The sequence below is a fragment of the Panthera onca genome, chromosome D4 (genome assembly GCF_046562875.1).
Source record: "Panthera onca isolate mPanOnc1 chromosome D4, mPanOnc1 haplotype 2, whole genome shotgun sequence".
Classification (NCBI taxonomy): domain Eukaryota; kingdom Metazoa; phylum Chordata; class Mammalia; order Carnivora; family Felidae; genus Panthera; species Panthera onca.
The window spans coordinates 70,552,416-70,566,397 of record NC_138351.1 but is presented as its reverse complement, the minus strand read 5'-3'; the positions used below and the strand labels follow the sequence as shown (position 1 = coordinate 70,566,397).

General features: G+C 39.0%; 1 protein-coding gene across 5 annotated transcripts in view; it reads left to right on the top strand.

Moving 5' to 3' along the window:
• TMEM245 (transmembrane protein 245) overlaps nucleotides 1–13,982 on the top strand; it is a 102,759-nt gene that overhangs the window by 23,570 nt on the left and 65,207 nt on the right. For 2 of the 5 annotated variants that reach the window (XM_060609098.3, XM_060609101.3), the window contains exons 4-7: nucleotides 4,053–4,169; nucleotides 6,689–6,907; nucleotides 9,327–9,496; nucleotides 12,432–12,455. In XM_060609098.3, the coding sequence (XP_060465081.1) occupies nucleotides 4,053–4,169; nucleotides 6,689–6,907; nucleotides 9,327–9,496; nucleotides 12,432–12,455 (530 nt within the window). The remainder of the gene's footprint in view (nucleotides 1–4,052; nucleotides 4,170–6,688; nucleotides 6,908–9,326; nucleotides 9,497–12,431; nucleotides 12,456–13,982) is intronic. The other 3 variants (XM_060609100.3, XM_060609099.3, XM_078436601.2) reach the window with 3 other exon arrangements.

Sequence of the window (13,982 nt, the reverse complement as noted above, 5' to 3'; positions counted from 1 at the left end):
AGTGCAATTGCTGGGTCATAGGGTTGTTCTGTTTTTAATTGTTTGAGGAACCTCCATACTGTTTTCCAGAGTAGTCTTTAATCTTATGTAAGAAAGAAAACTTCGCTTTTTAAAATTTTACTGGAAGCATTTTTCTTTTCTTTCTCTACTCTGCTGTCCCAGGCTATTAATCATGTATTCCCTTCCTTTGCTCTTGAGTGGAGCCTGAGAAATCTCTCCTAGCTGCACAAGAAGTTAAATCCTGACTTGTCTCTGGTGTAATCAGTTTATTTTTGAAACTTCTATCTAGAATTCTAAAAAAAATACCTAAAATGTCCAAAATTTTCCTCCATTTCCCCTCCCTGGTTGTTGACATGGTATTTCCCTATGGTTATCTATCTAACCATAATCTGGAAACTTGGGGGTTGTTATCTTTGACACGTCATCTCCTTCATTACCTTTATGGGTTCATCATCAAGTCTGGTCCACTTTGACCACTCCATGTCTTTTTTTTTTTTTTTTTTTTTTTTTTTATTTATTTTTTATTTTTTAATATATGAAATTTACTGTCAAATTGGTTTCCATACAACACCCAGTGCTCATCCCAAAAGGTGCCCTCCTCAATACCCATCACCCACCCTGCCCTCCCTCCCACCCCCCCATCAACCCTCGGTTTGTTCTCAGTTTTTAACAGTCTCTAATGCTTTGGCTCTCTCCCACTCTAACCTCTTTTTTTTTTTTTTCCTTCCCCTCCCCCATGGGTTTCTGTTATGTTTCTCAGGATCCACATAAGAGTGAAACCATATGGTATCTGTCTTTCTCTGTATGGCTTATTTCACTTAGCATCACACTCTCCAGTTCCATCCATGTTGCTACAAAAGGCCATATTTCATTTTTTCTCATTGCCACGTAGTATTCCATTGTGTATATAAACCACAATTTCTTTATCCATTCATCAGTTGATGGACATTTAGGCTCTTTCCATAATTTGGCTATTGTTGAGAGTGCCGCTATAAACATTGGGGTACAGGTGCCCCTATGCATCAGTACTCCTGTATCCCTTGGATAAATTCCTAGCAGTGCTATTGCTGGGTCATAGGGTAGGTCTATTTTTAATTTTCTGAGGAACCTCCACACTGCTTTCCAGAGCGGCTGCACCAATTTGCATTCCCACCAACAGTGCAAGAGGGTTCCTGTTTCTCCACATCCTCTCCAGCATCTATAGTCTCCTGATTTCTTCATTTTGGCCACTCTGACTGGCGTGAGGTGGTATCTGAGTGTGGTTTTGATTTGTATTTCCCTGATAAGGAGCGACGTTGAACATCTTTTCATGTGCCTGTTGGCCATCCGGATGTCTTCTTTAGAGAAGTGTCTATTCATGTTTTCTGCCCATTTCTTCACTGGGTTATTTGTTTTTCGGGTGTGACCACTCCATGTCTTAAATGCAGCCACTTTTGCAACATCTCCCCTTTAAACTGCTGCAGAGCATGCTGTCATCATGTCTTGCCTGCAGTGTTGCAGTAACTTCTCTCCCTGTACCCACTCTTGGTCCCTCCCAATTTGCTCTTGACCAAACAGCAAAAATGATTCTTTTTATATTTCAAAGCTGATCATTTATTTATGGACTGGGAAGGTGAGTGTGGTTATGAAAGGGCAACATGAGAGATCCTTGCATTGATGACACTGTTCTGTATCTTGTATCCATGCCGATATCTTTACTGTGATATTGTACTATGGTTTTGCAAGATGTTGCCATTGGGGGAAACTGGATAAAGGGTACACAGGGTCTCTCTCTATTATTTCTTATAACTGCATGTAAAGCTGTAAGTATCTCAATTAAATTTCAGTAAAAACATGATCATTTCCTGTTTAAAACTCCTCAGTACTTTCCTACACCTTTTAGAATAAAGACTAAAGTACTTCCTATGGTCTTCTATGACTTGGATCATCTGGCTCAACACGTCCAGCCTTGTTTACTCAATACCACTTTCCCACTAGCTGTCTGTGTTCCAGACACACTGACCTTCTTACACTGTCTTTAACATGCCAGTGTCTTCACTCAGTGGCCTTCCTACTCACTTCGTCTCCCCAAATATTATTTACATTCCTTTGATCAATTCCTTCTCATCCTTTGTATATCATTATTTTTATTTCTTAAAGAGAAGATGTTCCTGATTCTCCAGACTAAGACTTCTTCCACTAGGAGTTCATAAAATAGCTAGTGTGTTTCCTTTACAGCAGTCATTATAGTTTGTGTACATTCACATTTGTGTGCTTTTTTTTTTTTTGTAAGGTGAATTAACAAATTATCCCCAACTGTGGTAAGAATTTTTTTTTTCCATGTGGATCTTCAATCCCTATGTGTCTCTTCCACCAGGCTCCACAGGGGCAGGGTCTGTGTCTTTATCCTCAGCATCCAATTCAGTGAATAGTGAGAATGTGTAAGACATGAAAGATGCTGTCTTTCCCTCTTTGTTCCCTTCTTGGTATCTAAGAAACAATTTAGATCCTTAGGCCAGGGGAATAAGTCCCAATCCAGATATCTTGTTCTCTTCCTAGATCAGGAGTTTGACTTGCTCTTTGATCGTCTGAAGATAAACCTCTTGTCAGATCACAGAGACATTTATCAGAGGAAGGATAGGGTATGGTTGAGTAAGGCGAATGCTCTTGATCCTCATGGTTCAGTCCACCAAAGAGCCATCTTAGGGCCTGGCCTACTTGTCTCTGGGAGATGGCCAGCCTGGGATTTGCTAAGTAGGTGGAGCTCATTTGGAGTTTTCTGAGTGGCCATGGCTGTTTTCACTGGCTTGGCAGAATTCTGTGCTGTCACACTGTGTATTGACCTACCCAAAGTAAGGTCCCATCTCCGTGAGTGTGGGTGTATGATTTGGTGAGTGTTAGTATTCTTAGTTGTAGACAACAGAATCTGCACTAGCTAGTCTAAATGGAAAGAGGTGTTGATTAGCATATAGCATTTTTACATATAGAATTTCGGGGAAGATCAGACAGTTAAACAAACTTAGATGTGTCACAGGCAGAAGCATTGCAAACAGGAAAAGTGCTCAGTGACACCAAAGGACTATTTGAGTAGAAGTCCCATGGCTGCTGCTACCTGCCGCAAAGTTAAGATCAGGTAGCATTGCTTTTAGAACTTCTGCTAAGTTTTGACAGAAAAACCATATGCCTGCATGACTGTTTGACTTGAGAGCGTCCAAATTCCAGTGAGTCTCACTTTGGTCTTCTGGGTCTTGATAGGTGTGCCTTATTGGTGGAAACCGCATTTCACATGGGACCTTAGCTGCAAGGGAGTCTAAGAAATACAGTCTTTAAGCTTTCTAGTCTCTAGGAGGAGGAGAACATGCTAGAACCTGGTATTATATGAGCTCATCTGTTGTGTGCCATAGTAGATTAAAGACTGACAGTTGACAGACAGACCTCATTGGCCAGTAAATGTTTTATTTGACTTTAGTGCAAATGATTAAGCTTGGTGTACTATGTATTAGGAATTTAACATGGGAACATATAAAATGAAACAGAGTAATAAGATTATTTTAGATTTTCAGTGGTGGATTTTGCCTGTATTGAATTATGTACTTTATAGAGCTATATGATTTTGCATAGTACCCAGACGTTTGCCTATGCATTCATGGAATGCAATTATCAAGAGCACTGAGTGTTGGCTGTTTCATACCGTATTAGGAGCTAGTGATACAAAGGAGAGTAAGACAGTCACAGTCTGCATTCAGGAAGCTCACAGACTTGGTGTGGCAGTGTTTTTCAATGTGCATTCAGATTGTGAAGTTAAAAAGTAAGAGAGCGGGACTCCACGTTTATATATCCACTCTCAGCTGCATGCACCAGTGACTGATAAGCAGAGTCCAGGAACCAAATGTTTAGCAGACTTTCCTGTTGATTCTAAAGCATTCTCCCTTGGTGAAGAACCCCTGGTCCAGTGGGTCAATAATAACCATTTTGTTGTATTGCTTTTGAAAATTTAGTACTATGTTTCAGTTTGTAGCAGTTATTTCCCACTTGGTTTTAGAAAGTTTTGCAAACACGTGCTTGTTTTACAGGAGCGGAGTTACCAGGGCAGGTTATCTCCATGGCAGCTTCTACTCTGGCAACCTTGGCCATCTCCATCACAGGGTATGAATCAAGTGCCGATGACCAGCCCTCCGACCAGCCTGCAGGTGACTGAAGGGATGTTTTCAAATACAATTCTGGAAATTGACATATACACATAAAGTATAAACTTAAGGACATGAGCATCACAGAATGCTATTTACTAGTCCTTCATTTTCCTCTGATTTCTATTTTTATACTTTTTCCTCCTTTCATCTTTGTTCTCACATATCACTTTTTTCATGCTTTTAATTATTTACCTTTTTTGTTTCTTTTCTTGAATCTTCATCTTTTCCCTTTTTTTAAGAAAAATGCTTTTCTTTTAATTTTTCTTTTGTTATTCCTTCTCACTTTCCCTTCATATTATTTCCTTTTTCTCTGTGCCTCTTCTACGTTTTCCATTATTTTCTACACTTAATCCTGTCCTTATTTTCCATTTCTTCTGTAGCCATCCGTTCTCCATTGTTCTGGTTTTGTTCTAACTCTTTACATTGCTTTTGTTGTTGATCCAACTTTTTCTTTTGGTTTTTATTTTCTGTCTTACAGTTCTCCCATTTCTCTGACATTTCTTGCTTCTCAAAGTTTGCTTTGCATGTCTTGTGCTGCTAATACATTGACTGTTTCCCCTGAAACCAGTCTGCTTATTCTGGATACCATGCTCCTGCAAGATCAGCTGGTAGATTTATATCAGCTTTAAAGTCATACTGTACTCCCACAGAGTTCAGAAATGTAAAGGGCCATCTCTGTGGCAAGAAGTTTATTAGTGCCAGGGGCTTTGGAGTTAAGGAATATTTTTGGTGAGCTCTTCCTGAAGAGCGGACTTTAGAAAAGTCTTAAAAGGAGAGATCAGCTAAGAAAAAAGCATTTGGGGTAGCAGGAAAACATATTTTTATTGCACATTAAGTTATGTTTCCAAAATGAAGAGGGGATAATGTTTTGGTTAGGGACTTATTATTCCTCTGAGTGTCTACCACACTTACCAGCATGAAGTTTCCAAATTAGAAAGATTCTCAAAGAGCAAAGTCAAACAGAAGCGTATTATAACTAGCTTGGGCTTTAGCCCCAAACCTCAGGATAGAATGTTACCTCTGATAAGATGGGCTGACTTATCACGATGCTAGTATATCAGTAGTAACAGTTTACTCACAGATAAACATTGAACATTATAAGAAACACTAAGGAGATTATGATATAACCATCAGAGTGCTACTATGTAGTTTCTTATGAACTTTATGAAATCACAGGGAAGGCTGTCTTTGAGCATTATTTAGTGAGTGTCCACTATTTAGTGAGCATCAGGTACTATCCTATGTGCTGTTCAGCAGAGGGAGAACAAGACAGACAAGGTCTTAGCTCCCCTAGAAGTGACATTCAACTGAAGGAAGAAAGTGTGAAAGGGTAAGTGGAATGTGGTATAACTACATACAACTATGTAAAGACTGGGACAAATAGGGGGTTGGGGTTATGAGTGTTCTTGTTTCTTTCCTCTATTTTCTAGACTTTATGAAATATCTACTTTTTTATGTTTATTATTTTAAGAGAGTGCACATGAGCATGCGGGGGAGGGACACCGAGAGAGAGGGGGAGAGAGAATCCTAAGTAGGCTCTGCGCCATCATCCTAGAGCCCGATGTGGGGCTCAAACTCACGAACTATGAGATCATGACCAAATCAGGAGTCCAACGCTTAACCAACTGAGCCATCTAGGTGCTCCAGTCTACTTTTGTCATTAACTTTTTTTTCTGGAAGGCAAAATGCAAATTGTAGGGTCTTTATAATTTCCATCATCATGGCATATACTGAGTAATATTGCTTTAAGAGTTCTATGATTTCTGAGGCATGTGGTATATTTTGGTAAAACTAGGAAACAGAAAAATATAACCCTATGGTAAAATGTAACTTAGTAGTTGCTTTGTTAGAAAACAGTGCCTTATGTGAAATAATTCAGTGTGATCACCATTACTTGAATCCTCACCCCCAGCAATCTGTCACTGTTTTATTTCTCATTCTGAGAGAAAGACATGTTTCAAAGCCCTGGGTTCTTCTTGTAAGAGCAGTTGGCTCCATTTTAGTCAAATGACACTGAAAAGCCATGTTGCGTCAGAAATATTATAGATCTAATAAAATTATGTTAAAAGAGAAGTTTTTAAATGTAGGACTTCGGTATGTTAATATTTGTTGCTTTATACAGTTGAAGTAGTTTCCATGGGCTAATTATAATTTTTAGCTATTTTGTCATGTTTTTCCTTAGTTTTGCATTTAAATGATTCATAGATGAATACATGAAATAGACGACATTAAACCTTGAACAGCGTGAAGTGTATAAAGAGTAAAAAATTCCCCATCCCCAGCCCCACCCCCTAACAAACTTAATTTCCCTAGATTTAAATATGGTCAGTAGTGTAACTCTCCACACACTTTTCAGTGCACATGCAGGCACGTCCAGATTCTTTTTCTTCTTTAACCCACTTTGATCACACTATCAGAGGCCATTTGCAGGCTTGAAACAGAGTAGCTTAGCAAGTTGCTCCGTGGGACTGTCAACTAATGTGGACTAATATGGTGGTAACTTTCTTCCTCCTCCTCAGAAACCATGGACACAGGAGAACCCCCCGCACCACTGTCCTCATCTCCTTCACCTTCTTCCCCCTCCCCTACTCTGGGTAGACAGAGGGCTGAAATGGGAACATTTCTCAGGAAGAAGAAAACCAGTGACATCTACTTCGTGTTGCTCGTGTGGGCCATCGTTGGTGTCCAGCTCTGGTTGAACCTGTGGATTGTACAGTTGCTGCCGGTGCCTGTCGCAGGTAGTTGCTCGCTTAGGGTCTTGTCTCCGAAGACCTTTTTTCTTTAACTTTGGGATTTTATTTGATTTATTTATCTTATTTTTATTTTTGTAAACGTTTATTTATTTTTGAGAGAGTGAGTGAGTGGGGGAGGGGCAGAGAGAAGGGGACGGAGGCTCCCAAGCAGGCTCTGTGCTGACAGCAGCGAGCCCAGTGTGGGGCTGGAACTCACCAACCGTGAGATCATGACCTGAGCTGAAGTCGGACGCTCAACCGACTGAGCCATCCAGGCGCCCCTAACTTTTGGATTTTAGTGTTTGAGATAATGCTACCCTCTTTTAAAACTAAAACAATTGTATATTTAAAGGCATCTTCTAAGACTGGAAAAGTAAGTGACTCAGGTGCATTATTGAAGAGTTTGTTTATTTCGTACCTTCTTGATTGTTTGGGCTTACCTCTTACCACAGTCAGAAGCTTGGCCAAGTTTATTAAGTCCTGAATTGATGCTTAGGAACCTGACATCCAGATACCTCCTACATTTGATTAGTTCTTTATCCTTTATCAAAGTTTTTCACTATTGATTTAAATAAAATTTGATTTTTGGAAGCCTGTTTTCCACCGCAGTTTAAAAATCTAAACTCATTGGACCATTTGCCTTCTAGATCATTAGTTTTAAAACTTATTATTCTCATTAACTTGGACAGTTTTTAAAATTTTATTTTTTATTTTATTTTTATTTTTTTTAAGTTTATTTATTTATTTTGAGAGAGAGTTGCAAGCAGGGGAGGGGCAGAGAGAAAGGGAGAGAGAGAATCCCAAGCAGACTGTGTGCTATCAATGGGGAGCCTGATGTGGGGCTTGAACCCATGAAGTGTGAGATCATGACCTGAGCCGAAACCAAGAGTCAGATGCTTAACTGACTGAGCCACCCAGGCACTGCCCCCCCCCGCCCCCACCCCTTTTATTAAAGATTTGTTATGACCAGAACACTATTTAGTGCCTTTCCTTAGGGAACATAGAATATAAGAGGTTGAAGTTTGTTTCTGCTTCTTGCATCCTCAAACAGAACTTCTGTTTGGCAGTTGGAGTAAGACACAGTTGTCATTAAGCAAGCCACAGGGTATGTACTATAGCCATGGTTTCTATTAAGGAATTCATAGAAAAGCTTAGTGGAATCGTTTAAATTGCTCTTCTGGATTGCTCCATACTTTTTTGGTTTTGCCAGATGATTTATTTTATGCTGCCAAATGGTATCAGGTGCTGTTGGAACCCCTTTTCTTTAAAATTTGTTAGTAGGAGTTCCATTTGTCCTAGTCATTTCTTAACCTTCAGGCCATTATAGGAATTTGACATGTCCTTGAGAGAGCAGGCTGTAAGCAGGTGGCCCCCAGAACATTTTCCACAGCCTATAATTACTCTGGGCTTATTCTAGAGCCCTAGGAGCTTTCCTAGGACTTCTTTAGAGATTTAAAAATGTTAATGATGAAGTTGTTGAACTGGTATGTAACACTGAGCTCATGGTTCAAAAGAGTAAACTGTGAATCATTAGATTGCAAGGCCAGGGCTAAGGAGACAGAAATCTCTGGAGTTAGGGAAATTATAGTAGTTAAGATCAATTATCCAGAGTCCAGACTTCAAGGCCCCTGCCCCCCCACAGATGAGTAGCTCTTCCTTCTGGCCCCACCACTTTCTTAGTTGGCTTTTAACAGGAAGCTTAACGTCTGCTTGCAGGGCCCCCTTGCTGCCCAGAGTGGAGGGGTACCTTCATACTGTGCTCTGTGAGTGGTCTGTGCAGAAGTTGTGCAGTGCACAGCCTGGGGGCCACTTGTAACAGCCCTGCTTAAGCCCACTCTGCTAAGAGATGCAGATGTACAGAGCAGCATCAGGTAGAGAAATCGGAGTACAGCGCACTGGTGTAAAATCATGATGCAAATGGAATACCTTCTACCCTTCGGGTCACTAAACATTAAACATCCAAGGAAAAGAATCACATTTGGCAAGAGCAGTGATAATAGCTAAGGAAATTAGGACATGTCAGGGGTTAGTATTCTTTACTCAAGAAGGGTGAGGGGCAAGGGGCCAAGATTGTAGTCCCCTAAATCTTCATGATCAGTGTTTTACGTTTATACGGGCTATGAAAGAATCCATGGCTCCTTCAAAGATTCAGATTTCACCACGAAGGTAATGTATGGGCAGATGAGGCTTGTATGAAAAGTTATTGTCCCTAATTCTGTCTGTTTGGAATACCATGAACTTTTATCTCTCCCCCTTGCCTTTTTTTCCCCTTAATTGGTCTTTATTTAATATTAGCTTCACTGTTTTTTGAAAGGTCACATGAAATTAAAGGACCTTCTCATGTTCTGACTTTGTATGTTCTTTGTATGAGAAAGGACCTTTCTCATGTTCTGATTTTGGCTTTGTATGCTTTTCTTCGTTATAGTCTGGATCCTCAAAAAGCTTGTCATTCACTTTGGAGTCGTGGACTTCCTGGCGAAACGCTGCCGCGTGTGGTGGCAGGTGGCTGAGCACTTCCTCAAGGAGCGGCAGGAGGCTCTCGCACCATGGCCGGTTATTGGGCTTGGAAAATTCTTGTTAAAAGTTGATAGCAAGGTATTGTATTTTAAGACCTTGGGCTGTTTTGATGGAGTTTATAATACACATACTCCATTTCCTGGTATTTGGTGTTCATACTGGGATTGTTGATAACACATTTAACATCTAAATCTGTGATGAGATTTAAAGTTGAGAATTACGCCTTATGTAAGTATAGGATAGATTTAGTTTAAGTATTATGTAAGTAGTTTTCCCTCTTAAAAGTGGGAGAAAAGGATGTTCTAGAACATCTTGTTCAACTCCCTCATTTTATAAGGACCAAATTGAAATTTAGAGGGACTAAGTGACTTGCCTAAAATTATATTGCCAGGTAATGCCTCCTCAGTGCAGTGAGTATTTCTGGGGTAATTCCCACAGGTCAAATAATGTACTAATAAGTCCTCAGGAAAATCTAGTGAATCACAGAAAACTGGGTGCAGCAGCCCTGTTTAGTGGAGAGACAGCAATCCATTAAAATTCGGAGGCAGTGGTTGAGAGCATGGACCCTGATTCCACACTGGTTTCAGATCCCGGTTATTCTACTCACTAGCTATGTGACCTTGAATGAGTTTCTTAACCTTTCTGTGGCTTGGTTTCCTTATTGATACAATAAATACAATAGAATGCACCTCATGGAATGGCTGTGAGGGTTAAGTGTGTTCCTAGATCAGCGCCCGGTATACAGTAAGCTTTGTGTAAGTGATAGCTGTGGTTGTAATTTGTGTGTGTGTGTGTGTGTGTGTGTGTGTGTGTGTGTGTGTATGTGTGTGTGTGTGAGAGGGGGGAACGCATGTACAGGATACAGTGGTCATACTGATCAAGAAAGGACTCACTATTGGTGAGGTAGTGGGAGAAGGGAGGTTTTGCAGAAGAGGTGATGCCATAGCAGATTTTGAAGCGCAAGTAGGGGTTTATTAGGTTGACAGGGCAAGAAGAACAGGTGGATGGAGCAGTGCACAGGTCGAGATGGCCACAGCATGACTTCTTAGGGAACACCAAGGAAACAGTCATGGCTGGAATATGCAGAGAGGTGAGTCTGGAGAGTCGGGTGAGACAGAATTGAGGCCTTCGTGGGTGCTGTGCCATGTGAGTTGGACTTCCTCACAGAGGCTCGGAAATCTTTGAGCGGGTCCATCCATAACTTCGGGTTGAGAAATACTGTTAGGTGAAACCAGCATAGATAAGGATGAGAATAGTAACTGGAGTTCTTGTGAGGTGGAAGGAAATAAATCTTTTAAACCCGTAGTAAAGTCTCCTGGGTCAACAGAGATGCAGGGGGATATGTTTCCTTATGTGTTGTATTGCCTTTCTGTCTTCCAGAAAGTTTGCCACCAGTGTAACCTATGAGAATGCCCATTTCCCGAGCTCTTGCCGATACTAGATATTATAATGTAACAAAAAGTCCTTTTTATTTCAGAAGAAGAAGGATTTCATTGTTTTAATTTGAAATTTTAAAAATTAAAAATGAGGTTGCTTATTGGCTATTAATATTTTACTTTTGTGATTTGCCTATTTGTTTCTTTTTTCAACTTTTTAAATAAGAAAGACTCAAAGACTTCTCACAGATTTTAACATATTGATCACATCTTCCTGGTATCGGGGTGAAGCTTTGTCTTACTAGCACAGATACAGTCCTTCAAACTGTTTAAAGAGGATGACTCCTATTTCAGTTAATTTTTGAAAGCCTTAGCACTGTCAGAAGGGATAGACACTAAATCTTGTTTTCAGAACCCCAGGTACTTGTATTTGGAACCCTTTACTCAAGAAAACTCTACAATTGTGTCAACTGAAGTTCCAGGGGCATCAAAAGTACTTTCTATGGAGCAGCCTTGTGAAAACTTGTCATTTTTTATTCAAATTTGTATGTCAGTTTGTTCCTCTTACAAAGGAAGGGAGACAGTAAAATGAATCAAACTAGGGTTTGTGGTTTTGTATAATAAAACCTACCAAATGGCTATCAAAACTGAATATTTGTTTAATTATAACTGATACCATAATTATGTTTTATTTAGTATAATAATATACATGGGCTGCTGCTTTGGGGAATACATCTCTTTCATATTTCTGTTAAATTTTAATTGATCGTACAGTGTTTTTAAAAATATTCCTCTATAGGAGATTGTTTGAAGTGTATTTTTAAACATGCATCGAGTGTACTTTTAGTCAAAACTCTGCAAACAGCATTTACATTTACTCTGATGAAATTATGCTTTTTAGCCTTTGTACTTTCTGGATCACTAATAATGCCGTAAATCTTATGTTTAGTGATTTTTAGATCCTGTGTTTACCAACTAGCATTAGTTATTACAGTGCTAAATATTGTGAGGTTTAGATGAGGTGACTGTTAGGTGAAAGAAAGGATGTTACAGAAAGTAGAAAGATGTGTGCTTAAGCAATTGAGATGGAAGGAAATATACCCAATATTAACAGAATCTTAGATGGCCAGGTGTTCACTGTTCCAGATGAGCCCTGGAATGTTTTACTGTTTAAAAAAGATGAAATAATTAATACTATAAAGCTAGAAGTTCAGTGAACACATAGTATATGAACGTGAATTAATTTATACAGAGACTAAAAATCCTTTTGGTGCATGATATGCGAAAGAATCTTAATTATTCCTGTGATCTTTGGAATTTGGTGTGACTGTTTAAGCTGACAAGCATTCAGGTTATTTTATGTATTTTTAATGTTGAATTGCCAACAAAGCTTGTGTTTATTTCTGTCATTGTATATCTTAAAGGAATATTTTATTCACTTGATTTTAAAGCTTTGTTAATGCATTACAGTTATTTTTCTAGTTTTTTGTTTTCTTTTTTTTGTTTGTTTTTGGTCTGGGATTATTTCCTCCTCATATTCTCGGTGACTTTCTTTTCTTTTCATACTATTATTGCATTCTCTAATGATATTCCACTGTTCTTATCTTTTCTTTCTTACCTTACCCCCTGTCCTCAAGCTCTGGCACTGGCTAAATAAGAAGGTAAATGAACACATGGATGTTGGTTTTTACTACTGAATTCCCCCTTTATCTCTATTCTCATTCTGTTTCTGTCCATATGTCAAACTTAGTTTATGCTTCTAAAAGTTCAAATTAATAAGCTATGGAAGGTCGTGAAGCATTAATACTGCCACAGTACAGTTTGCTAAACACCCAAAGCTATTTATTTTAGGATACATGGATGCTGTCTCCTTGCCTTGGTGTGTGTAAGAAGTTCTGTCTTGTAGTCCTTTTGTCCACTATAAGTGATTGCCATTCCTTTTCGGCTCTGTAATGTGGCCCAGCCTGGTAACTCTATTCTTCTTTGATGTGTGAGAATATTTGATTCACTTGGCTGGTAATTTTATAGAGTGTCTTTTTTTTTTTTAATATAACTAGTATTCCAGAATTTCATTTTTAACTTAAAAAAGATTGTGGTCATGGCCTGTGACATCTAATTTCATGTATTTCCCAAGGTATGAGATTGTATGTATGGTAAATGCTTCACATGATATGCATGGAATAGGTTACATTTTTAATAACTTTGATAAAGGCTAATCTAGATAAATTAATGCTGTACCTCTGACATGTCCACATGTAGTAGTCCTAGACTTAAATTCATCAAATCTCTGGGACAGATAGCAAGAGATGACATTTATGCGTATTGTGTTTAAACACAATAAGACCCTAAAATTTTAACTGGAAATATTAGAACAGGTCTTAAGAAAGATGTACTTGTTGGAAATAGATCAAGGTGACATTTTTGAGTGTAGAGATTAGGATTTCCTTCTTTTAAAAAATTTTTTTTTAATGTTTATTAGAGTGAGCAGGGGAGGGGGGAGGGAAGGAGGGGGAGAGAGAGAGAGAGAAAGAAAGAGAGAAAGAAAGAAAGAAAAAGAAAAGAAAGAAAGAAAAGAAAGAAAAAAGAAAGAATGAAAGAATGAATGAATTCCAAGCAGAGGATCCCAAGCAGACTCTGCTTTCAGCACAGAGCCTGATGCGGGGCTTGAACTCACAAATCCTGAGATCATGACCTGATCCGAGATCAAGAGTTGGACGCTTAAGTGACTGAGCCGCTCAGGTGCCCCAGGATTTCATTCTTTCAGTTGTAGAAGAAAGGGGAGACTTGACAATGCCTAAACGTGTGTAATAAACAGTGTGTAAAATAAATAAATACACTTATAAACCACCCCCCAACATATATGCTGCTGTCTATACCTCCATTTCCTGCAAACTAATATGATTAAATGAGTTAAATCCTTGGCAAATGATAGTGCTGCAAACGGAAGTCACATTTTCTCATTTTGAACAAAGTAGGTGGTTTTAAACACTTCTCCAGCTTGTGTATATTGAAATTAAATTGTCCTCAAGGGATGAGAGGAAGTAGAGTTAAAATCATTAGATTCAATTTGATTTAACCTTTGGTGACTACATGAATTAGATTACCTAATTTAGAAGTCTAACTCATAGCTAACTAGTGGTGACTTCAGTTATAAAAGGTTCCTAAGAGATCATGTGACGTTTTCCTTT